This window comes from Erithacus rubecula (genome assembly GCF_903797595.1).
Source record: "Erithacus rubecula genome assembly, chromosome: 14".
NCBI lineage: Eukaryota > Metazoa > Chordata > Aves > Passeriformes > Muscicapidae > Erithacus > Erithacus rubecula.
In genome coordinates this window covers 19,302,233-19,327,543 of record NC_136666.1, presented here as the reverse complement: position 1 = coordinate 19,327,543, position 25,311 = coordinate 19,302,233, and the positions used below count along the sequence as shown (strand labels likewise).

At 43.1% G+C, this 25,311-nt stretch overlaps 1 protein-coding gene across 1 annotated transcript; it reads right to left on the bottom strand.

Moving 5' to 3' along the window:
• Positions 1-448: 448 nt before the first annotated feature.
• TP53BP1 (tumor protein p53 binding protein 1) lies at positions 449-25,037 on the bottom strand. The gene is given in 34 exon segments (XM_079318495.1): positions 449-784; positions 1,509-1,654; positions 2,474-2,673; positions 3,673-3,767; positions 4,363-4,575; positions 5,118-5,321; positions 5,813-6,004; positions 6,134-6,555; positions 6,811-6,987; positions 7,298-7,590; positions 9,407-9,559; positions 10,248-10,752; positions 11,846-11,938; positions 12,463-12,514; positions 13,514-13,750; positions 14,356-14,475; positions 16,557-17,375; positions 17,378-17,423; positions 17,426-17,688; positions 17,691-17,733; positions 18,716-18,835; positions 18,837-18,919; positions 20,469-20,560; positions 20,893-21,022; positions 21,831-21,950; positions 21,953-21,975; positions 22,856-22,972; positions 23,433-23,580; positions 24,202-24,217; positions 24,219-24,274; positions 24,489-24,561; positions 24,563-24,615; positions 24,618-24,696; positions 24,780-25,037. Coding segments are annotated over 34 exon segments (5,817 nt in total). The 5' UTR covers positions 25,023-25,037; the 3' UTR covers positions 449-593.
• Positions 25,038-25,311: the final 274 nt, after the last annotated feature.

The following is a 25,311-nucleotide window of genomic DNA, read 5'->3' as shown; positions in this document are numbered from 1 at the left end:
GTACCTCAGTCTCCCAGCAATTTACTTGTCCACGGTTCTTGTGATTATCTCTAGTTAGGTAGAGCCCATCTCCACTAAGACAGGTTAATACCTACACAGTCATGACAAATTAAAAAAAGGGAGCCAAAATAAAATGATACTTGTCCAAGAAATTCTTAGCACTCGCTTCAGCAGCACCCTAATGAAATGAATGGAAAATAATAGCAAACTGGAGGAATACACAACATGGCATTCTTCCAACAAACAGAAATGCCAGTGCCTCAAACTTCTGCCAGTGGAAAACACCTCTTCCTCTGTAATTGACTTTGTGTTGAGCTCAGGCTTTACTTAAAACAGAATATTAGTTATACTTAACTCAGAGGAATGTAAGCATTTCTTTTTCCTCTGCGTTCCTTTCCTGAAGGCATTGCTCTGGAATAAGTTTAGATAAATGAGGAGCACCAGCAGATACCACAAGAGATCAAACATTTATTTAATCATAAAAGTCCAGTTGATAAAACTATATACAATAATCCATGCATACTGCCCAATTCACAAACATTTAAAACCTTTTTAAAACACAGTCTGCACAACAGTTGGACAGCAGGGCAGTTTCATTCAGTGAGGGCATAGTCATGTTTATATTTTGGATGCTGCTTGTAGCCCACTCTCTCCCCAGCAATTAGGCTCTGGATCACCCACTCTTGTGAGACAACAGGCAGTCGTAAAGCTTCTGCACACTTCAAGACACCAGCTGGGCAGGAAAAGTCAGTCACCACCACATCATAAACACCCAAAGCAATATCTGTACAGGAGGAAGGACAGGTATGTGTCAGATGAAGAAAGAGGATTCTGCTCTGCAGCAGAACATCATAGAAGCATGGAATGCTAAATTATTTGGTTTGACAGGGACCTTAAAGCTCATCTCATTCCACCATCTGCTTCCTTCCACTGGAGCAGGTTGCTTCAACCCCATCCAACTTGGCAGATGAGTGTGTTTCACCACTACAAATCACTCTTACATCTTCTCAGTCCTAGGCAGTGAATTCTCATTGTAAAAGTCAAGACACACCTACAGCAACCCTGCACCTCACAAGAAAATATTCCTTTTAGTCCAGATAAAAATTAGGAGAAAACCAGTAGCCAACAGTACAGGCATGACCCTGAGTCCTGACCTCAGGCTGTGAGTGCTAGGGCCTGTATCACATATAAAGATGGAAGCCACACTCAGGACAAGGGAAGCACAATTTGGGAGACCAATAGAAGGTCCAAGAGCAACTCTTGCCTATTTCCCCCTTTGAACATAGGCTGGAAGCTGATGGCTTGTGTTCTGAATTGCTGCAGCATCTCCTCTGCAAGACAGGTGTCCTAGACAATCTATATACAGATTACATTCTGTAAGTAGCAAGCATCTGCCCTTTGCCTTCCTTTCTGCTTACAGACAACCTTGTGAATCATCCCACGTGGTTTTATAGCACACTAAAGAGCACAGCAGCATAGGATTCCTTGAGAAACTAGCCAGTGAGTACCTTTGTTGTGAGCATTTGAATAATGCTGTTTAACAGATGCTGCTCCCCCTGTCATGAGAATTTCAGACCACAGATCCAGGAAGTTCTCTTGCTGGTCTGATACCAGGAGAACCTTCAGGTTATGGAACAGGTCTTCTCGTGGGTGCCTGTAAAGAGAAATGCAGACTGGTAAGAATATCCAGTAGTCTAGTCATCTGATTTGCTCCCATATGTTTTTTTAATATCATGTATACAATGACCCACTCTCTTAGCACCCTACCTGAAGTACTTGGAATGACTGTCCTTTGTTCATAGAAGTTACCTTAACAGTAACAAAGCTAGACAGTGTTGGGGTGTGTGCACAGCAGCCTGCATCCAAAGTTAAGATGAACTCTTCCCTAATCTTGAACCATCTTTTTTGTGCACATCCAAATTGCTTCCACTTTGACAGGGCTGAGCAGGAAGACATTGGTCTCCTGCCCAAAAGCCTACAGCTATCTACAAATTTGTGTCTGCCCCTCTGCCCCTTAGGCAGCTTGCTTAAGGAGTCTGACCTCCTCTGTCATCTCAGAACAGACTTACTGGATTAGACTTCATAGAAAATGCAGAAGCCAACTTCAAAACATATCAAAGGCAAAGAAAATTAACACAGCAAACATCTCCTTTATCCATTTCTGATCAATTAGAGAAATTAGCCAAGGGTGTGGGAAGCCCTGTCTGAATTGTGTTCCTCATGAGAGGACTGACGCCTTCCTTGCTTCCAAGGAGACTGTTTTTTTTGTGTATGTGGCACCCAAACGTACTTTGGCATTAGAGGTACCAGTAAATGCAAGGGAAGAGATAGAAGTGCTATTCCTATATGGAAGGGAATTACAGGGAGCAGTACTCGGATCACTTTCACTATTTGTAGCTATTCAAGAGCCTCCCAAGTGTAACAGGTCTCTCCAAGAGTCTGTAGACTCAGATCATGGTTATTTGGCACTCACCATTCTAGCAATTTTTGCTCCTGGAGGCTATATCCGGCTGGCAAAAGGTAATTCCGATAATTTTGAAGCTGGTTAGCATGACAGCTATCGTGGACCCAGATATGAGACACACAAGGGATCCCTCTGGCAAGGCACAGCAAGTATTTCCGAGTTCGACAGTGCTGGTCCGCAATCAGAAGACACTCGTACGCTGCATTACACTTCAGGGGAGAAAAGAAGGCAGGTGAACAGGAGACTGTGCTTGCAAAACACACCCTGAAATTATCCTGCTGCTAAAAGTTTAAAGAAGAAAACAACCGAAACCCTGATTTTCACAGCCATATTATGTGAGAGGTGAATTAGATAAAAGTAGTACTGATTTCAGAATCTGTTTAATAATATTCTATTCCAAGCTCTGCAGTTTACAGGCAAAAACTCTGCCTAGTAGTTTTTGTATCATAGTTCTCTTCCAGTTCAGACAAAAGAGATGATGTACCTTTTAGTCTGAGACTCAGTAAGTCACTAGACAAGATTGTTTCCCCAAGCAAGATGTTCCAAAAACAATTTACCATCTTTATGTAAAAAAAAAACCCAAAAAAAAAAAAAAGAAATTAAGTGAAAGCTACACTAAATTATTGTAGTTGTCCAAGTAGATCTGGTAAGTGAAAAGCTCTACCTCTAAGTGTTCCAAGGCACACACCTGTGGTAGGACCACATCTGGAGTACTTCATCCACTCTTCAGGTTCTGCAGTCTACCAAACAACCAGACATGCTAGAGCAGGTCCAGCCAAGGACCACTAAGGGGCTTGGGCATTGGAGCACCTGACACACCAGAAGAGGCAGAGAGAGCTGATCTTGTTAAAGATCAAAAAGGGAGGGCCTGGGTGGACTTTTTAATGCATATTCATGACTGATACGAGGGTGTACAAAACATGGAGCCAGACTCTAGTCAGTGTTATCCACTCAAATGTCAAGAAGCAACAGTTACAAACTAAAATACAAGATTTTATTTTTTTTTCCTAACTGGATCAAGCTGCCCAGAGAGGCTCTGGTGTTTCCATCCTTGATGATGCTTAAAACACTAATGGACAAGGACCTAAGCAATCTGCTCTATTTGAACACATTTTCAGCAGAGCAGTTGGACAACATGAGCTATAGAAATTCCTTCTAAACTCAACTATTCTGTGACTGTTGTTCTAGATTAGTAAGTGAACCCTTACCTGGGTTTCATTGAAGTCTTCCAGGATATAGCCAGCTCCTGCTCGCAGCTGTTGTGCTATGTAATGTTTATCATACGGAGTCCTCTCTAAAAAATCTACAGCAGAAAGTTCAATTTTTGACTACAATCTATCTGGTTATGCTCCTACACCTCATTCGACAAAACCCTCATCCATTCCAGTAAGAGATCCCAGCCATTCCTCCAAGAATATCTAGAGAAAATAATCTAAAGACTCAAAAACAACAACAACAACAACAAAAAAAAGGAAGGGGGCAGCAGAAAGGGCATCACACCATTAGACAGGTGAGCACCCTGTTACTTCTTTGACTGCATGAAACTTAACACCAGCAAAGGCTAACTGGAGCAATCCATTCAAGTTCTGTGCTCACCAGCACTATCCCTTATGTCACAAAATCTTTATTCTTATATTATACTATTCTGACACTGCTGATTTCACTAATTTTCACACCTTTCTTGGCTTGCCGAACAGGCCTATAATCATCACTGATGTTTGTCACACCTTAGGCCGTAAGTTGGCTAAGTCAGAGACTGAGCCCAAGGAATCTGCAAAGGATTAAAGACCAAAAGGATAAACAAGTACTCACACAATTGTCTGATCAGCCAGTATCCAGCATTTTTCCTAAAGACAAAGCATTTCACTTGAAAATGCCATGGGTAAGATTTGCCTCACCTTCTTCCTCCTCGCTACTCCCAGTGGGACCATCTGATGGCTTCTGGTGATTGACCAATTTGTCACTTGGTGTTGCCATGGTGAGAAGAAAGGCATAGCCCAAAAAGAGGGTCTTATTGTGGGGCAAGGGTCCATGGTCGCCCTCCAGTACTGGGGGATCTGCAGCATCGACACCTTCACAGGTGCTTGCAAACTCTCCACCTCTCACAGCCCCTGCAGAGAAACAGAAGCACCATAAGTCTTCAAAGATATCTTACCCAGATAATCTGTTCAACTCAGGTATTATAGTGCAGAAGACAGAGAGGCAGGATGGGCTATGATTACACTAGGCTAGGTAGGGATCTTTTATCCTTCTGGTAGCAAACAATCTCCAAATCAAAATATGAAGGACTGATGGAACAAGTTTGCAAGTCTTATCAATGTCCTGAAACAACACTGACTGCTGCGAGGTGTCCCTTTAACAGCTTTCAAGGGCTGACTAAAGAGATAACAGAGAGACAAATCACAATATTAAAGTCAAAACATTTCTAAAAGGCAGAACTGAAAAGATGGCAAGCAAATACTCAGACTATGCTAAAAATATCTCTGGCTGCTGAATGCATCCAGGGAGAATCAGTCTCAAACCATGCAGAACAAAAAAAAAAAAAACCAACCAAAAAAACCCCCTATCTCATCTCCTTTTTAGTTATGGAAAGTGAAAATATCAATTACAGAAAAAGCAGTGAGGAATAAACTAGATGAATGCAAGTTCTCACCAGGCTTTGTCATTGCTGACTTGCGGCCACGTTTAGCTGGGGATCGTTCCTCTTCAGAAGCAAGAAGTTTCCTTTTCCCAGACAGTGAGGCTGGTGGGGCACGTGGACTCTCCTGCCCTTTACGGGTGGGAGTTGTGCTGCTGCTGGAAGTGCTGGGAGAGCCAAGGTTACTGCGCCGCTTCCTCTTCCCCTCCACCAGATTATCTGCAATACAGTGTGCAGGAATTAGTCCCGGGCTAGTCACCATAGTCACCAAAGTCCACAGGCTTTCACTCTACCTATCTGTACAGAAGTGGCTGAACTCAGTAGTAACTAGAAGATACATCCCACCACCCTCTGACAGAGGAAAGCAAGAAAAAAAACCCAAACCTTTCTTCCCAAGTCTTGTACCCTGCTTGTCTGCTTTCCTCCCAGCGCTGCTGAGATTTTGTATCAAAGCAGCCATCCACCAGTGTATGTCAGTATGGCAAGCATCACTGTCCTTGAAGCAGACCACTTTCCATAAGCCAGTCAAGACCACTAAGTCACTGATACTGAACAAGAAAAGGATCTCAAAGATCTCCCTATGAAGTACCAAAAGCATCACCGAATACCTAGAAACATTTAAACATTAGCAATTCAGGTCAGGTACTAGAGTACCTCAAAGGCACAAGACACAGACCAGCAGTCAGCAGCTCAACAGCACCTCTCCTTACCAAGACTGATGTCAGCTGCTTTGGTCAGCGGGGTGACAGGTTCATAAGGACCTAGGCCAAACTGCTCCCGGAGCTTATTTCCTTGTTCCAGAGACAGGATAACAGATATTCGTCTGTACCACTTCCTCTGGCCTTCCTTTTCAATGCAGTAGTACAGCTCTCCAGACTCCTTCCGGTGTCCCTTCACCACACCTGACAAGACAGAGGGTAACAGCTGTTAGACAACCACTCACGCTTCTCATCCTCCTGGAACAAACACCTGATTCTCACTACATTCAGGAACTGAGAAAACCAAGGATAAAACTCAAGCACTGCTCTTACCTGCACTGAAGTACTCATCCTCCGAGAGTGCAGTCACCTCTGTCTCCAGTGGGATAGGATCACAGAGCAAAATATCTTTTCCTAGCACATCACACTCATATCCGTCATCAAAGAGCAGCTTGTACTTTCCAGCTCCAACATCTCGGGTAATCGTCCCAGAATAAAAGTATCCATTTGAGGACCACTTGGCTACAACCCTGAGGCCCACAAAGCTGCTCCCAGTGGATGAGTCTGCACAGCCCGAAGGACCAGTCACCACTTGTAATGGGATTTCTGGAGAGTCACTTCGACGTAAGGCACAGAAGCCTGAAGTGTCAGATTTCTCTCCTCCCTCTGGCAGGCGAACTGAACGAGCAAATGATTTCTCCTCAGGTGATGCTGTAGTTGAGAGATCCTCCATACCTGGCAGTCCAGCTAAATCTCTGTAGAAAAAAGCAGTCCCAGATAGGGGAGAAAAAAAAAACCCAAAAAGACGAAAAGCATTCCCAGAAGGATCTGAAAAGACAATTACTAAGTATAAAATACTTGCTTGGGTGAGGTGCTTGCAGCTGCTGCATGATATAAAAACTAACTTCTGAAATACTCGGTACTCCTTTTCCTCTAGGATGTTAAGATAAAAGTTCCCCACTCTCTTTCTTGCAATAAATTAAAGTTATAGTCTCCTTTTTCCAGGGTACCTTGTTCCTGTTGTTCGAGATGGTGGGCGTCCTCTTCTTCCTCGTCCACGAGGTGTCACAGGTGCTCTGCCAGCCTGACGAGTGCCAGGCACAGAGTCCTCCTCTTCCTCACAAGGCAGTGCTCCTGTCTGGCTAACTCTGAGTGGTGATGCAGGCTGCCCAGCTCCTTTCCTAGGGCTAGAGAATTTAAGAGTTAACTGCTTTGAGAAGCCAGCTCACTAGGATCCTCACGTATTTTTTATTGTCCCACAACATATCCAGAAGTTTGCCTCTTTGCTGCTAAACTGCAAAGCAATGCCTCACAAAGAAACAAGCTACTCCTCAGGAAGGACAGATGCAAAACAAATACTATCTCCTTCTTTCTGTTCATCAAGCCAGATCGTTTTCAGAAAACCTTCGATTTGGGTCTACCCTGTTTTGCACTCACAAGCCAGATGTTTGTTTCTCCAAAAGATCTCTTCCTCTTTTCCCAAGACTCTACACTTACCTCAATTTTCCTAAGATGCCTCTGCCAATGGGTAAAGCAAATTCTCCGGTTTCTGTCCCACACACTTTCCCTTTGACAGGTCCAGTTCCTCGCCCTGAGCTGCTGCTGCTGCTGTGCGTGGCAGAATGACCACTGCTTCCTCCACTGGATGTACGGTGCAGACTTGAGGCCTTAGATGAGAAGGAGCTGACATCACCAAGGTCCCCCGAGGTCAGGGACGAGCCCCCTGCAGTTCTAGAGGAGGACACATCAGTCTCACATTCCTGGCACTCCACTATAGGCTCCTCAGATTCCTTAAAAGAAACAAAAAGAGGTTTGTCTAAGATGATGAAAGTGCAAGATTCTTTACAATCACTGGTCCAAAGTGCAGCCAAGCTGTGACCACATCACGAAGCTGATGACAGCCATCTCAGACTTCTGGGCTGATCAGCGGTAGACAGTGCATCTCTCACTACAGGCCTGCAGCTGCTCTGTATCAAGAAGTGACATCAAGAGCTCAGTCAGCAGTGTTGAGGAATACATACAGTGCAGGTAGCGCAGGGCTGCAAGTGCAAGCTGCATGTGGAGCCCTGTGGGGGTGAGAGCCCCAGGCAAAGGGCTGTGGGACCTGGACACTCGGAGGCACAGCAGGAACTGAGGACCCCCAGACTTTCCCCACACTTTTCCAGTTTAGACTGTAAGGGTATAAAAGCCCAGGGTGCCCTTTGTTTAAGGTCTCTCCTTGGAGGAACCACCTCAAGCTGTTATTTTGTTATTTATTTATTGCAACAAGATTAAATCATTTTAAGGATCCAGATGTCTGAGATTCTGCCATGGGAAACCTGGGGTCCAGCAGATGAGGAAATCTGATCTGACTGTGTGAGTGTGGTGTGTGTAGGGACTCAAGCAGAGCAGTCATCAGCTCACTGGAGCTGTCCACTGTGCAGGGCCCCAGTCCCACCTCAGGGGCGGCTGTGACTGCCAGAGTGGCTCCTGTGCTCCTGTTTGGCTGGAAAAGGAAGTTTCCTTATATATATATATATATATATATATATATACATATATACATATGTATACGTGTGTGTGCAAGTGTGTATGAGCTTGGCTTGGTATTCAACTGGTCTGGCTTTGAGTAATTCCCACCCCTCTAGAGTGTGAGACTGCAACAAATACAATAGGAGACAACAGGAGCCTTTGGTTGCTTACAATCCAGGATCAGTTTCAGACAGCTTGTCATGTGGAGTTATTAAAGCTTTATGGACATAAAAACATGCATCTATAAAACAGTGATATCAAGTGTTGGTAGATAAAGTGGAAATGGCTATATAATTGTGATTACACAAACTATGTAAGCATATTTCAGGACACAATTCTCCGTTTTTATGTTGCAATAAGGAATTCCACGAGCAGTATCTGTTGTAAAAGTACTGAACTAGTTTATCCTTTGTGTCATTACTCACTGTGACTACACAGCACAAGACTCTCAGGTTATTTACCTTTATAGAATAGCAGTAACATTTTACTGCCAACTGGCTGATGTGATTACTATGATCATCAAATCAGCATTTCTCAGTTACCTTTTGTGATTCTTCAAAGACTTTCCAATTAATGAATATACATACTACAACACAACTGTACTAAATAGAAGGCTAGTTTGTTCCTCAGTTTTAAGCTGATTTTTGAAGACCTCTTACACAATCTGGTACACAGGACTCAAAAGATTGTGGTTAAAAATGAAACATGCTAAACTATCTTACATAGTTCAAATTTTACAGAAGAAGTGATTTTTGCTTACTAATAGAATTTCTGCTCATTCTGAAATATCTCTATTTTGCCAAAACTCCACAACTTTTAAAATAATTGGATGCACACAGTTAAGTCTTTTGTTGAGACCTTTGAGACTTGAAAGTGTCTTCAGAACACATGCATAAAATATACCAGCATCAAAACCACAGCTTTTGCCAGTCACTAAAAGGCCTGCAAGTTTGCTCACAAAGAAAGCCTTGTCACCACAGCACACAGACTTGTTCATTTAACTTGTTTTCTGCAGCCGTAACACATTCCCACTTTAACTACTTGTATTTTTCAGCCAGTATCTCGTTCCATTTAACCACGAAGACAGGAGCTTACCTCGACTACCTTTCTGTCCACCTCTGCACCGTTGATGTAGTACACGTCTGTGATGACGCGCGTCACAACCGTGCGCACCTCGCGGATGGTTCGCATGTGGCGCCGCCGCACCCGGCCCTCGGCGGGGTGAAGGGCGATGAACTCCTCCTCTCCCTGCAACAGGGAGGACACAGTAAAAACAAAACAGACCACAACAAAAAGCAGTAGTACTAGTTCTGAGTAGGGCTACCTCTGCAGTAGGTATATACCTACGTACCACGTTAAAAGTACGGGAGTAGGGAACCTTTACGCATCTTGTTACAAATTAATGCAACAACACAAGAGACCCTACACAAAGGAGAACTGAACTCACTTTGCAGACAAGTAGAGGAAGGGAAATCACAACAGCCCAAGGTGAAAACAGCAAACTTGTTTAGCATGGCTTCCGAGACTCCTTGAGTAGACTCTCAGACACATCACATCAATCTTGCACTGTCTTTTTATGGCCATGTTAATCTCCTATTTCCCACAGGACACATAAGTCTTAAACCAGATTTAGCAAAAAATAATTTGTCTAGTCTTTCTGCTGATAAAAAACCCAACCCCAAACAAAAACAATCAACCAACCAATGAAAACTTGTCACATTTTTCCAGAAAATATATATGGATAAATTTGGGAAGTAAATGTATGCTGGCCAGTGAGTATCGCTACCTTAGCGGTTGATTCAGGACAGCTTGTGACATTAACATTTTAAAGCGGTCCTTGACCTTTTTCAATAGTACACCAACTGTTAATGAATTTACTGTCTGAAAGGATACTTTAGTGCCTAAAGCAGTTAAATACAGGCAGCCCTCATCCCACCTGACTGCGCAAAGAGTCCGTGTCATCTCCAGAGGTGTTGACAACAAGCTTTTCCCCACTCTCATCGGTTTGAATGTTCACATCTTGCTGCCCAGGTCTTTGTCCAGACATACTGGTTCCCATTTCCACCTGTCTACAGATTTCTTCTGATGTTTGTGTTGCTGTTGTAACAGTTGTTGGGGTAAAAAGACAGTCTGCTGTAGTTTGGATCCCTTTATTCTTGATGTTCTCCCACCTCTCTTGACTCTGATCAATTTTAACAGCCTTTCTTTGTTTTCTCTGCATTGTTCTCCCATCTTCTGCCTGAGTGATTACAACATCAGTCTCCACAGACTCTGCACCCCCTGCATCTGAAGATTGTTGATGGCAGTCCTGCTGCATCCTCTGAGGAGATAGGATCTGTCCACTACTGCCATCTGCATTCTGTTGCTGGTGCTGCCAACCACCGGGATTTGTACGTAATTCAGCATCTTCTTGTGTGCCAGGAAAAATGAACAGATCCCCCCTGTAAACCAGTTACACACAAATGAAAACCAAAACTACTGACTAAAAAAACAAGACAACCAATATGCTGCCTCTCAAGTGAAAGAAACATTTAAAAGATCCACCTTGACGGTCACTCAATTGCTTCTTACAATTGCACAGAACTCAGAGAGTTCAAATAATAAAAAAACCTTTCAACACTTTTCAAGTGATATACAGGGCAGTAAAACATATGGCTGACAACGTACAGAACTAAGTGCTTTTTGAAATATAAAATTTGCACATTAAGCACCTAGTTGCACATAGTTGCACCTATGCAACTTTCCAGAAGCATGTCATCTTCAAGTTACTTCAGGCTGCTCCAGCGCTTGATTGGCTTGAAACAGAAAATCACATGTAGCAAGAAGACCCAGCAGCATAAACACAAATGCTGTCTAATGTTTTCATTAGAATTTTTCTATTCTGCCATAAGTCCTGCCTCTGCCAGGTACTATAGGGGACACTCTACTGAGCCCAACTACAAGTATGAATTTGGCTTTCCTCAGGTACTTGAGGATTTTGAGGAATGACTGTCTTCCCTTCTGGCTGTGTCTCACCCAGCCTGGAACTCACTATTCATTTTGGTCTACAATGTAAGTGTCAAAACTCAGGTTACCCTTTCTACATAGACCAAGACCTCACTGTCCCATCAAAAGATGGAATGGAAAACACTGAAGAAGCAGATTTCTAGTTCTCCAGGCAGCACCCTCGTCACCGTAACATATGCAGCTGTACAGTCCTTTGGAAGGAGGACAATAGCAGCAGCAACAACAAACAAAACTGGTCAGAAGATCTTAGGAGACAGAATGGGTATTTAAACACCCTCAAATATGATCTCAATTTTCTCAAACCCAAGACTTCACTGAAGCCTATCAGTCTTCTGGAATCACACGGCTGCTCAATCAAAAAGTAAGCCTTCAACCACCTGAGACACAAACATATAGATTTAGTATACTTACCCTATTGCCCCCTAAGTCACCCAAAGAAAATGGTTTAATGCAATTTCTTTGATGTGAAAATGCATATATAATTATAAATCCAACCAGGACTGGCAGGCAAAGACTGTGAGGAGTTACCTAAATGCAGAAGCGGAAAGACCATGACTTCTGGCCTCATCCTCTCGATGAACTTCACAGACACGACTAAACACAGATGATGCTTTCTGGGAGCTAGCAGTGCAGATTTAAAGCAAACAAACAAAAATGCAGCAGGAAGTGAGAAAAACCCTCATACAAAAACAAGAATTCTCTAGCTCCTTGTGAGTACAATAAGGAGTTTGCTGACCTACACAGCCTCAGAATGAACAAGATGATCTGTCGCAAAGATGAAGAAAGAAGCTGCAATTGCACAAACATTTTTCTAATTTCTGCAGACAATGTAACAGCCAAGAGCAATGGAACAATTCTGGAGAACATTGTGTGGAAAACTGCAGCACCATCAGGAGTTTCAGCATCTACTGCCACTGGTACCCACCAGGAGATACAATTAGACTTTTTATGGCTGATTTCTCAGGAATTTCATGACATTGCAAAAATACTGGCAATGACAGTCATAAAGTAGACCCATTTTACTGCTAGAATGTTCCTTGCTTCTTTGTCTCCTTCTAATTTTTTTTCTCTGCAGCTGATAACATGTGGAAAAAGGATCTACACAGACCTTTGTATTAACTCTGCCCAGCAAGAAGCCCAGTTACCTGGCAGCAGCCTCAGCAGCAGATCCATCTTTCCTGTCACTGGTTGCAGGCTCTGAAACAAGAAGGACGGGAAGGATGATTTGGGCATCATCCAAAAAGACTCTCCTGACCTTTCTCAGCTTCATACACTCAGTGAAGAGAGGCTGAGTAATACTGCACTAACGTTACCCAGGCTTCCCCATACAACTTCTCAGAACAGACCTACATTTCTACAAATTTTAGGCTAATACATTGAATGCCACTGTTCTGATTGAAATCCTGTCAGTCTTTTATTACGGACAGGTCCAGAGGAAACAACAAAGACAATGAGAGGACTGGAGAATCCCTCCTCAAGAGACAGGCTGAGAAAGCTGGGCTTGTTCAGCCTGCAGAAGAGAAGGCCCCAGAGACACCTCATTGAAGCCTTTCAGTACTTAAAAGAGGGTTTATTTAAAAAAATAAAGGGAGACAGACTTTTTCTATGGGCAGACAGTAATAGGACAAGGAGAAACAGTTTCAAATTAAAAGATAAGATATTTAGATTAGACGTTAGGAAGAAATTTCTCCCTGCGGTAATGCATTTTCACATGCTGCCTGGAGAAGCTGTGGCTGCCCCAGCTCTGGAAGTGCCCAAGGCCAGGCTGGGTGGGGCTTGGAGCAAACTGGCCTAGTGGAAAGTGTCCCTGCCAATGGCAGGGGGTGTTGGTACTAGATGATCTCTAAAGTTTCTTCCAACCCAACCAATTCTATGATTATACTTTCCTTTTTATATATATATATTCCCTCCCAGCACAATCAAACTTCACTTCCTGTCCTGTGTACCATTGCCACTATATATCACAATTTGTAGTCTGCTGGAAATACCTTTCCTCACAACAGAGGCCTCTCCTCTCACTTCATCCTTGCTTAGAGCATTGCAGAAACAGAGAAACAAATTTAAGTGACACTGCCCAAAAAGAAAAATGAGAGAAATTACAGGGACTCAGAGACTGTGTTGGGGAATGCCACAAGAGGTTTTGAGTTAGGGCTGAGATCCAGTAGGACCCATACACTTGAGGTTTCACGCTCTTACTTTCCAAGCTGAATGGCAAGGACTCCTCGCTCCCATCATTCACAGGTGTAGCAGGGTTCATTCGCAGAGAAAGTTTTGCATCCGATTCAAGAACCACACCAGACTCTCCTTTCCCACACATTTCTGACACATCTGCTGGTACCACTGCACTTTCCACAGTGTCATTGTTGGTCTCCATTGTGCCCTCTGCTGTAACATCACTGGTTGCTATAGTGCTGTCTGGGCAAGTATCATTCACTGAAAACAGAAAAACAAAAACAAGAAACAAGAAGTAGTGACCGTCATTTACATTGCTGAAGTTGAGGTCCTAGTTTGGGTTTGAAGACACTTCACTGTATGCATCATTAGTAGTGGAAAGTAGTGGAAATTCCTTTCTAGAGATCTGAAGCATGAAAATTCTGTAGCACAGGTATTATCCTTCACTTGTGACAGAACAATTTGCTACTAACCAAGCAGTTTTCATCCAGCCCTTGCAGGATGCTGTTACGTGAACCTAGCAAAGTCCTGATAAAAGATGAGGAATACTGGAAACAATCTTATAGTGCTCTCTTTTGTTACTCAGAAGGCTCTTTTACATTCTTTAACGGAGTTCTTTGCAGGACCATAGTGAGGGCAAGGAAGACATGCTCCATACCACCCTGGACTCAGGAAGCAAACACCTTTGGTAGAGACCGAGAAAACACTGGAAAACAAAGGAAACTGTAGGGAAGAGATAAGCCCTCCCCATAGAATGGAGTGCAGCAACGTTTTTTTGCCAAGGTAGGTTTGAATTATCCCATTACACCCTGTACCAAAAAGCTTCCAGGCTTTCATTGCAGAACAACTATTTGGGTCAAACTCACCAATTGGTGTGCTGTGTCTCCTGGGTCCCATTTTGAGATGGCCAGGAAGAGGTGGTGTTATGCTAGTTAAGGACTGAATGACATCACCCTCCTTCGGCAAAGTAAAATGAAATGGGGTTCCTGAAAGACACAGAGCACCACAATTAGTAATTTCAATGGTCTACTTTAGTTCAAGTATCAAAAGCACAGCTTTTTTTAACATAGCTGTGGTTGGATAATTGACCCCAATATGTAGAACCAAAATGTATAAAAGTGTAAAAACTCATAAGCAGGATTATCTTGGATTTGATTTGTGTGCAGCCCCAGCCAGTCTCTTGCACTGCCCAAGGTGTATCCTTTCAATAAATCCCTGTTTTACTCCTTTTGCTCTTTCTAGTCTCTGCTCCAAGTCAGCCTTTCCAGGCAGCACAGAGGGCTGTGGTCAGTGGTGTACAATCTAGCTGGAGGCCTGCAGCTATTGGTGACCCCAAGGGTCACTGCAGGGTCCAGCCTCAACTTATTCATCAGTGACATGGATGAAGGGACAGGGTGTACCCCTGGCAAGCCCTCATCCACAGGTTGTGCTTACTGATTTACGCGTCAGAATTTGTTGTGAATATTTATTATGAATATAATATTAATTATGAAAATAATTATTATGATAACAAACCTGCTTTAAGAGTAGAGGAATGCTCTACAGCTCTTCATACCTTAAGGACTGAGTGCTGGTAGGACAGCAAATACCACCTCTGCATAATTTTCTGCCATGCTTCACGAGTCTGAGAGCAATCACGTAGAAAATCTCAAAAGCCTGAACTCTCTCCTAACACCAATCAGCCCTTTAGTGTATACAAATGCATAAACCACAAACAAGCATTCAAATTAATTTTCGTTAAACAATGGTTTGCAGTTCTCTTTCAAAAGCAAACCCATCCATGATGCATGTACACTGCACTTAGATTTGCCTAAGAAAAAAACCAAAATATTTTGAGAACAGTATGAGAGGTTAAATATTATCTGAAGTCAAACACATTTTGTTTATGCTCTCTTAAAAAGGAAGTTTTGGATTGTGAATATTGTGACCATACTGAAGTGGAACCAGACACTTAACCTTGTTATATAACAGCAGCTATTTATCTTAATCATCATTTCAGCAGTGTACTGCCAAATTTATTGTTGTATTTAATAAAATCCATACTGTTCCTAAGTTCAAAGGTAGTACTATTCTCCTGACTACGCCAAACTGTCCTAAAAAAAACATGCAGTTCCAAATGCCACGGACTTGTTCACAGAAAAGTTCATCTTAGATCACAAAATGCAATGGAGTCAGAATACCTTTGAACTTCCTTACCAGTATTTTAACTCAATCCCCTCAAAGTATTATTTTCTGTATAGTAAAGCTATTTTTTCTTCTTTCAGTTAAAGGAAATTAGGAATATTGTAGCAAAAACTTCATTCAACTTAACATTAAATAACAGTTGAAGTCCTACAGTCTTTTACTAACAGACTTCATAGAGGGAAAATACATATTCTGACACTAAAATCATTCTTTGTTCATTCTCACTTAAGGACTAGGGAAGTGTGTTTAAAAATGAAGCCAGCTAAGAGTCACAAGCTCCATGAAACAGGTGTAGTATCCCACATCTTGTATAATGACACACAGCACTTTAAATTATTTCAATGGGTCATGACAATACCTGCTGAGCCACAGCTTGTGGGTGAGTGAAAACCCATTTTACTTTGAAAAAAATCTCAAGAAAAATTTGCTATATTGGTTTCTAGCTCGAAGTTGCTCTGTACATCCCCACAAAGAAAATTCTTTTCTGAGAACGAAGGAAAAAGAAAATAAGAAGACCTACAACAGGGAAAGTGTGACTACCACACACCCTATTCCTTTCAAGGACCCTGCTGTTGTTGCTTCTTGTGGGGGAGAAGTCACAAAAATGCCTGAACATTGCCAAGGTCACAACATTTTAAGTTCTTCAAGCTGCCCCGCATTTCTACCACAAAGAAGTGAATCAGGAGCAAGAATTACACCACACGGGAAAACAGCAAAGTCATGTTCTGCATGTAACACAGTAAGGTGTAGTGCTGCTTTTAAGAGAGGCTGCTCAACTTCCATCCAACAGCAATGCTCGCTGAAAACACTGAGGATTGTATACAGCTGTCCTTGGCATTATTCAAGTTACACACCTGTGAACTACTGAGCCAAATTCACTTACCACTGGACGGACTGGGGGATTCAGAAGTTGCCTTCTGTGGCTGCATTTGCTCTTGTTGCCCCAGATTCCTTGTTGTAACTGTATGCTCCATATTCTTTGGCACCTGATCCTCCTCCTGAACCACTCGTGTTTCAACTTCTCTCTCCTGAAGGGATGGCTGATTGCTCATTATCATTACCTGTCCCAGTTCTGAACAATCGGGCTGGTTTTTGGCACACAATGCCACTTCTGATTGGACATCACCCTTTAACTTTGGAAGCAAAATGTGCTGCTCCAGTAACTCCCCTACAGAAGGCTTAGCTAAACCTTCATTGAGCTTTGTCATGTTTTCTGCAACAGCCTTAAAAGACAGTTTATCCATGTTCTTTGCCTCCCCAGCAACAGAAGTACAACCTTTCAAAGCTTCTTTTCCCTGACATTCTAGTCCAATCTTTTCTAATTCTCGGGCTACATTATTGCTATTTTTACAAGAATCATTCACTGCTGTATCTTCATAACACTGTCCTTCCCCTTCAAGAATAAACCTATGAGAAAATGTTGTATTAACAAGAGACCTATCTTCCTTTATTTGCTTCTCTTTTACTTGCAGTTTTTCTTCTTGTTCTTCACACTGAGTCTCAGGAACTTCCTCAGGTTTGGAAATCTCTTGAGCATATGACAAAGTTTCAGGGAGACCAGACTGATTTGCAGCAGCCTGACTTCCAGAAATACACTCTATCTCTTGATGAACTGCAGGGGCAAATGGCTCATCTCCTGCAACACCTGCACTAACAAACTGTCCTACAGACATTCCTGCAGTCTCTGCATCCTCTTCCTTTGCTTTTCACAGTTTTCAGACAGTGCTTGATCACCTGCATTCACTTTCAGTTTATTTTATCATTCTCCACAGAACAGAGTCTTGAGTCTGAGGCCTTGAATTCAGAAGTCCTCTCCATCTGCATGGTCTCACTGTCTTGGCCTGTGTTCAGAGAGCCTGAACTGACATCTGTATTTGCACTTGCAGAAAGCATCAGTTTACAGGACTCAGAAGGCTGTGACACAGAGTCATCCCTAGATAGCTTGGACAAAGCATCTGTGGATCCAGAGAGATCTCCTGGTAAGCATAAAGGGGTTAAAGCAGCAGTTTTTTCTCTCCTTCATGCTTCCTCTCTGGACTCTGAGTTGGAACAAAGATATCCTAAAACAAAAAAAGTGGGACATGAAGTATTAGAGCACTCAAAGTAGGATTGCTTATTACTCCTATAAAATTACACTGGATTATGGATCAAAACAAGTTTAGCACAAAACTATAGACTTAAAAAAACACCCATGAGAATAAAAACAAACATCCAGAACTTTTTTTCCACGTATTTATATGAGCCACGATTGACCTGTTTTTGCTGAGAAAAATTATCACCACACATTACTATTTAGTACATCTGTGGCAAAGTGAGACAATCTCGATATCTTCTACTACCAAATCATAAAATACAGAGCAAATATGGCAAATTAGTAGTTATTTTTACTGGAACAACTAAGGGCCCTGGAAAGATTCTCTGTGATAACTATTATATTAACACAAATGTTTCTTTCAGCTAAGGAGAAGCACTGCTTAAACTAGTGAAGTTTCCAGCAAGTTCATGACATTCATAATACTAAGGTATAAACCCACAAATTGTCTGTTAAATCCTTTTGAACATTATAATGTTATAATTTCCAAATCAAAATGCACAAAGGAAACAATGGATAGCAAGAATAAGCAACTTGAGAAATGCAGTAAATGAATTCTAGCCTTGCAGGAGAACAAAAATGCTTTATTATGGAACAGCTTCCCTTTCTTCATGAAAAATTATTCTAAGGTCCTGCTTGATAAAAAACTAATTTATGATGCAGTTTGAGATGCAGGATACCCAGGTCAGCATAAGAAGGCAGCAGAGTCTAAGATAACAGCTTCTATGTTCTGTAACTCCCTATGCCCTCTTAAGCTGTTCTGTATTTCCTCTGCAGGAAAATCTGCCACACAGTTTGACTAATATATAACTGCCACTGGTGGGAACAGGGAGTTTCATGAGAACCAGCTTAGTAGGGAAGCTCAACACAGAAAAACAGAGGCTGACTCAAACACACATTCTGCATCAGCCATGTAAAAACCTCAGAAAAGCTATATACATGAACCTTACATGAGAAAACTCTGGCTGTGATGGTATAGGTAAAGATCCAGGAAAGAAGGTGGGGCTACTCTGGGACACTGGAGTTGAAGCCTGTGGCTGAACAAGAGGTCTTGGAGGGATACAAGGGAGGGGCCATCTCCACCAGCATATCTCCTCTCTGCTTTTGCATCAGCTCTCTTTCTTTTGCAGAGATGGATATATCCATCGGTTCATCTGGTTTGAAAGAGCAGAAAAGATACCAGCACTAAATTCTTGTGTTATGCCTGAGTTTCCAACATTCTATGAAAAGATTTATCTTCAGTGGTGCATTCAACTTTGTAAAATCTCATCTCCAAGGGCATTTTTTTTGAAGGAGGGAAAAAAAAAATCAACAAAAAACATCTGCATTCTTACTTTCAAGGAGGAAGTGTTTTGTTACAATTCACACTGAGTATTTTGCTACAGGCCTAGAACTGCTGCAATTAGAAAAAAAGTGTCTGAAATTTATAAAAAAAACATTTTTATGAGGTATTCTTTTCCCTTTGCTATCTTTATTAAAATGGAACTAAATCCAGACCCCAGCTAACAAAATATTTGCTCTAAACAGTATTCACATTCTGTGACAGAAATCTCTCAGAGTGGAATATTTGATTTTGTATCATACTAAAAGCCTGCATAGATGGATATCTTATCCCTGATGGTAAATGCATGCTTAGAGAAAATATTTAGCAACCAACATATTACATAGAATAACTTCTCTTTAGGCATCACAATTTAGGATACACACTTATGAGCATATGAAAGGTTTTTACCAAATATCGTGGAAGTTGTCTGTATTAAGATAAAAATAACATAAATGATGTAATTCTTATCTGTCCTTCCTATTGCCCTAACAGTACAGGCTTAATACAGGTTTCTGCCTGTAGCACAAACGGCTTGTCCTGAAAGAAGGGAAGGTAATTGCCAGCAGAAATCTGTATGCCATACAAAGCACTTCCTATCTTTCAAGTGAAGGGGCACTATCAACAGTACAAATTTTATTGGGATAGCTATGCAGGAAATATCAATAGCAGATAGAGAACCATAAACAACAGAGTCACAAATAGAGATGTCCCTTCCTCTACCCCGTCACAGCTAAGTGGAGGGAGATAGGGCTGGCAACACCATCAGCCCTTTCACTGGCATTTCTTACCAGTCCTCATTCACAAACTCTACACATTTGCATCTACAGACCTTATTCTCATACGACTCTGTCTCCTTTCTCTTACAGACCTCTCTGTTAATGCTGACTCCTTTACCTTATTGGCAGCTTGTACTGATTCCTTTTCTTATGGGCAGTTTCACATAGCCCTGACTCCTTTGTTTCTGCACGGCTGGGAAACCCCAAGCTGTCCCTAACCCAGAGTGTCCCTCACACAACATCATCTTATCTTAACTGTCCCTTACATGACTCCATATCCCCTGGCTCCTCACAGCACAGCCAGCAGCCCTTTGCATCTCCTGCAAGCACCTGTACACAATAGAAAGCTGACCTACTCCTTTATATCCTCTAAATATTGGCCGGGCATAGATGTTCCTTCTTTGGCAATCAGTACAGCTACAGATCATTGGGGAAGATTCCCTCCTGCACTATCCCAGCTCTCCATATACCCCTTTACTGTTCTCAGTCCTCTTCTACTCTTTAAATATAATTGTAACAGATTTTGCAAAGGCTCTGACTAAAAGCTTCGACTAAACCAGTGCACAGAAACACAACCACAGACCGTATGCAGAAAAATGTTACCTTCTCCTTGCTTCTGTTCAGTAGGACTGCTGGGGACAAGGGCATTGGGTCCACAGGAAACAGAAGGAGGAATAACTAGGCCTGAAGAGACACTGCAGAGCAAAAGGAAACATGGAAATGAAAACCACACCTCATTAAAAAATGCATTAAGTTCTTCTCCTATCAAGCTTCAGCTTGTCACAATACAACTCCTCTCATGGCAGGCGAGTGCCAAGTGCTCACCAGTAAGAGACCAGCGACAGTCAGGGATCACATGGCCACCATTAGCTAATTTCATTGCAAAATGAGGCCACGCCCCCTCACAGCGCAAAATTAAAACACTGACTGCTTCAAATCAAGCACAAGTCCTTGAATAATGAAGAGAGTAGGGGGAATGCACTACTGCAATGAAGTTCTTGAAAGAGTTTGGGGATTTTTTGCTTACATGGAACGATCCTCCTGTACAAGGAATGCCTGTCCAGAGAGCTGCAGGACTTGCAGACTGCGGGCAGGGGTGCACACCAGAGAACTTCCCTCTTCCATCCTGGTTATCGGACAGCCACTCCCTGCAGTGGCTTTGAACAAAAGAAAATAAAGATAGAAATATGGCAAAAAACCACAGTGATCAGAAAATTTCTGAGGAATTAAACTCATGCTATTGCACAGCTCCTTCTCAGATAGGCAATGACAAGCTGATTTTCAGAGCTGGTGAAGGACTGTGTGTGACAGTTCAGTATTTGAAATGTGAGCACAAAATAGTTCAGATGAAAAAGAAACATTTGAACAGATTTTAGACTGTACAAGTCTTCCTACCTTGGAATTGAAAAAAAAAAAAAAAAAGGCTCCAATATTGGCACACCTGATCCAGCACTAGAATGCAAATATAGGCAAGGTTCTTGTAAGAAAAGTCACCTTGCATTGACCACTGACTCAATGTGAAAAGAAGGTTGTTATTGAATCTTCTGGATACAGAAGGTTCATTCACATCATCAGACCAGAACAGACAACACTGGACAGAAGTTTGCCTACACTACTTATCCATACTGATGTGAAATTAAAAAGGCAGAGCATTATTAGTTTCAGAAGAGGATAAAAGTTGAGTTTTCATTTAGCTCTTCAAGGAGCACAGAAAGAAAGGAAATTGATTATTTAACAAGCCAGCAACCATTCTAACAGGAAGTGACATTTAGACATTGTTCCATACTTTAGTGAAGGAGGCTGTGGCTTTTCATTTCCAAAGTGTTCCCAATTTTAGCAGAAATCACATGAAGAATACTCATGGCGCCCTACACCCCAAAACATCACGTCTATAAAGATCAAGTAGGTATGATGCTTGTAACTATCTCTGGGATGGACATTTTGGTTCTGTTTGTTTACTGTTACCTGTTGCATGATTTTCGGGAAACATCTCTTCCTGAGTTGACAAGATATCCAACTCCTCATGACCAGAACCAAGGGATTCTTCAGGTTTACTGGCATCACTGACAGGTGTTCTCTTCTGGCATGCTCTTCTGCTTCCTGCAGAGTTCTGGAAATGCAAGACACAGTTTTTGATCAAAGAAATCCAAAATATGAAGACCAAAACATTGTAAAGAAAAGCGATCAGTAACAGACAGAAGGCATTTGCTCTTGTATAACACAGGGAAAAAAAAAAATGAGAGAAGAAGGAAGACCAACTTCTCCTGACAAAATGACATTTTCACCCTCAATAAGTTACATGTTCAGAATTGGTTTTTACAGCTTCTACCAACCTAGGTGGTGCTTAAATGGAATGCAGATTGTTCTACTTTTATTCAATGCAGGCATTCAGTTTCAGCTCTTTAACGTTTGCAGAATACGATAATATGAGTCAAGTATTATATAAATTTATGCCAGGACAGAATAAATACTACTCAACAAACTGAAGTTTCACACTTTAAAAGCAGTGTGGAACACCGTTAAAACAGTTAAAACCACAAGCTTACAACAGCAAATACTCAAAAGCATCCTGGAATACCACCACTTATCCTGCAGATCCTCCTGTGCAGCCAAAGCCCATGCTACAATGACTAAGTTATTCCAAGATAACTTCTGTGACTTAAAATGAATTATCACTTCTAGTACATTCCAGTCATACCGTTTTAGGAACATTACTGGCATATTTTATTACACAATGAACTTGTCCTTAAAACAAATCTATTGATACCTTTGTGTTCAGGAGCTTGACATCACATATTTTCTCATTAAGGAATGCTGAGAGCACTCCTTAGTCAGCACTGCTGCAAAAATGTCTCAGCAGTACATCATCTTTCCCTTTACCTTTCTCTTTTGCCTTGAATCCTCTCCCACATCTAAAAATCTAGTAAAAAAAAAGACACAATCACTTCAAAAATGTCCATAAAAGACTTATAGAGAAAAGATTGTTTTACCTTTCAGACTTCTCTGCCTGGCATTCCAAAGTCGTACGTGCTTCTGTGCTGGAGTCAGTTTCTGTGTTGTCCCAACAAAGTTCCACAAAGAAAGATATAAAATCAAAATATTTGTTACTCACATCACCTGGATTAATATACAAATAAGAAAATGTAGATCTGTAAATTACACAAATACCAAGGCAAGCTTTATATGAAAAAAAAAAAAAATCGATTTTGAACTAGCTATGATAACAAGAAAAAAAAAAAAAAAAAAAAAAAGACAGGATGAGGTTTTTACCAGGGAGGGAATTCCGTAACAGATTGTCTAAAAGTTTTGGAAACAAACTAGGAAAGAGAAGTGAAAGAATCAATGATAGCACTTGGACAGGTACAAGAAAACAAATTAATTAGCCCAAAGGAAAGAGGGGGTAAATTTTTTTGTAACTATCAGTGAGCTGTGAACTCATTTTTGAAAACTACTAATACTGTATTCTTGTCAAAAAATGCAACATTTATAATTTAAAAGAAAACCAGACAGAATCTACACAGCAGCAAGAAGACATCTATGATCATTTTCACTTACCATTATTTAGACTCATTCTTCACAAGTCTGGAAGGAAGGACAGCAGTTCCAGAGTGAAGCTGATGCTTCGCATTTCCCTCATTGGGCACAAAGTCACTCTCAAAGTCCTGGCTCTGAGACAGCTCTAGAACTCCAAACTGCAGCTGTGACATGCCTGCATCTAACACCAGACATCCATTACAAACATACAGTACAATAAAAAATAAAAAATCAAGAGCCATCTATCACTTTTACAAGGGCAAAGGACATATCCTCTAACATGTGGAGAATTTAGGTTTTGCTGAAACTCTGAATAAACTAACTGATCTGATTGCAGTTGTATTAATTAAAATATGGTAACAAAACAAGGACAGTGGCCATTAACTCAGAAATCTGTATTAATCAGCAAGGGCTTATGTAATGCCATTAGGAACTGCAGCAGACTTCGACTCCATGAAAAGAAATAATCTTGATATACACAGTCTGTGTTTGAAAATCCTCTGATGACAACGAGCATTATGTCAGTTTATAATAAGGCTCCATTTCCTAGCGATCACAATGCCTGCCTCTTCTAAACCACCTTCAGTCTCAAAGATCCATCAAACCATAATAAATCAGTTTGGTTTTTTTTTCAAACACCAAAGCATACCAATCAACTCCCAGGAAAAGGATGCCAATTTCGGACCTATTACTACCGGCGCAATTACCCCAGGTGAAACTAATGAGTCAGCTCAAAAAAAAACTGCACAGACAGTCGATCTGATTCAAAACCCAGAAAAACGACCTGGAATGGGGAAGTTACCTTCTACACACGGCGAAGGAAGCACAGTCCTCAGCATCCCCTTCAGTTCGCTCCCCGGCCTTTCCAAGGGCGGCTGCAACAGAGACGCTGGCTAACGGGGCGCGGGGCTCCTGCGGGGCGCCGTCCCGCGGCCCCTGCTCCACAAAGGGCGCTCCGAGCCCCCCGCCCCGCACGTCCCGGCCGCGGCACCCGCGCCGCCTTCTCGGCCTGCGCTCAGCAGCACCGAGATTTCAGCAGGCCGAGAGCCTGCCAATGGCGGCTCCCGCGGCCCGGCCCGGCACACGTACCTGCTCTCCCCGTAGGGCGCGGAGGCTCCTCCGCCGCGCAGCGCTGCGGTCCGGAGGCGCTCGGGCGGGCCGCAGCTCTCCAGGGGCTCTGCAAGCACAGCGCCGTCAGCGCGGCCGCGGTACCGGAGCCGCCGTGACCCCGCGCCCCGCCCTTACCTGCGGGTCGCTCCCGCGGCGCCCGGCTGCCGGCAGGACCGCAGATGATGTCCTGCAAGAAAGAGACGGGGCGGCGTCAGAGCCGGGCCGAGCCGGGCAAGGCCGGGTGGTGCTGCCACCACGCCGGGCGCTCACCAGCACGGGGCTCGGGCTCCGGCGGGCCGGCGGCCGGCGGGCCGGCACGCCGAGCCAAGCCCGCTCCGCGTCCGCCTCCGCGCCCTGCGGCTGCGAGTCCTCCACGATGAGCAGGGGAGTGCTCTGCTGCGAGAAGCCGGGGTCCAGCTGGCTGCTCCCGCCGCGCTCCATGCAGGGCGCCACAGGCTCTGCGCCCGGCCGGGCCCTACGCCGAGCGCCCGCCGCGCTTCCCGCCGCCGCCATATTGCCGCGCGCCCATTGGCGCACGCGACCCGTCCGCCCCGCGCTGTTACCGGGAGACGGGAGGGCCGGGGGCACCGGCAGGGAGCCAGCAGGACGGGAACCGAGACCGGAACCGGGACCGGACCGGGAGCCAGCAGGACGGCAACCGAGACCGGCACCGGGAGCCAGCAGGGTGGGAACCGAGACCGGCAGGCCCAACCGGCACCGGCACCGGGAGCCAGCAGGACGGGAACCGAGACCGGCACCGGGACCGGCACCGGGAGCCAGAAGGGTGGGAACCGAGACCGGC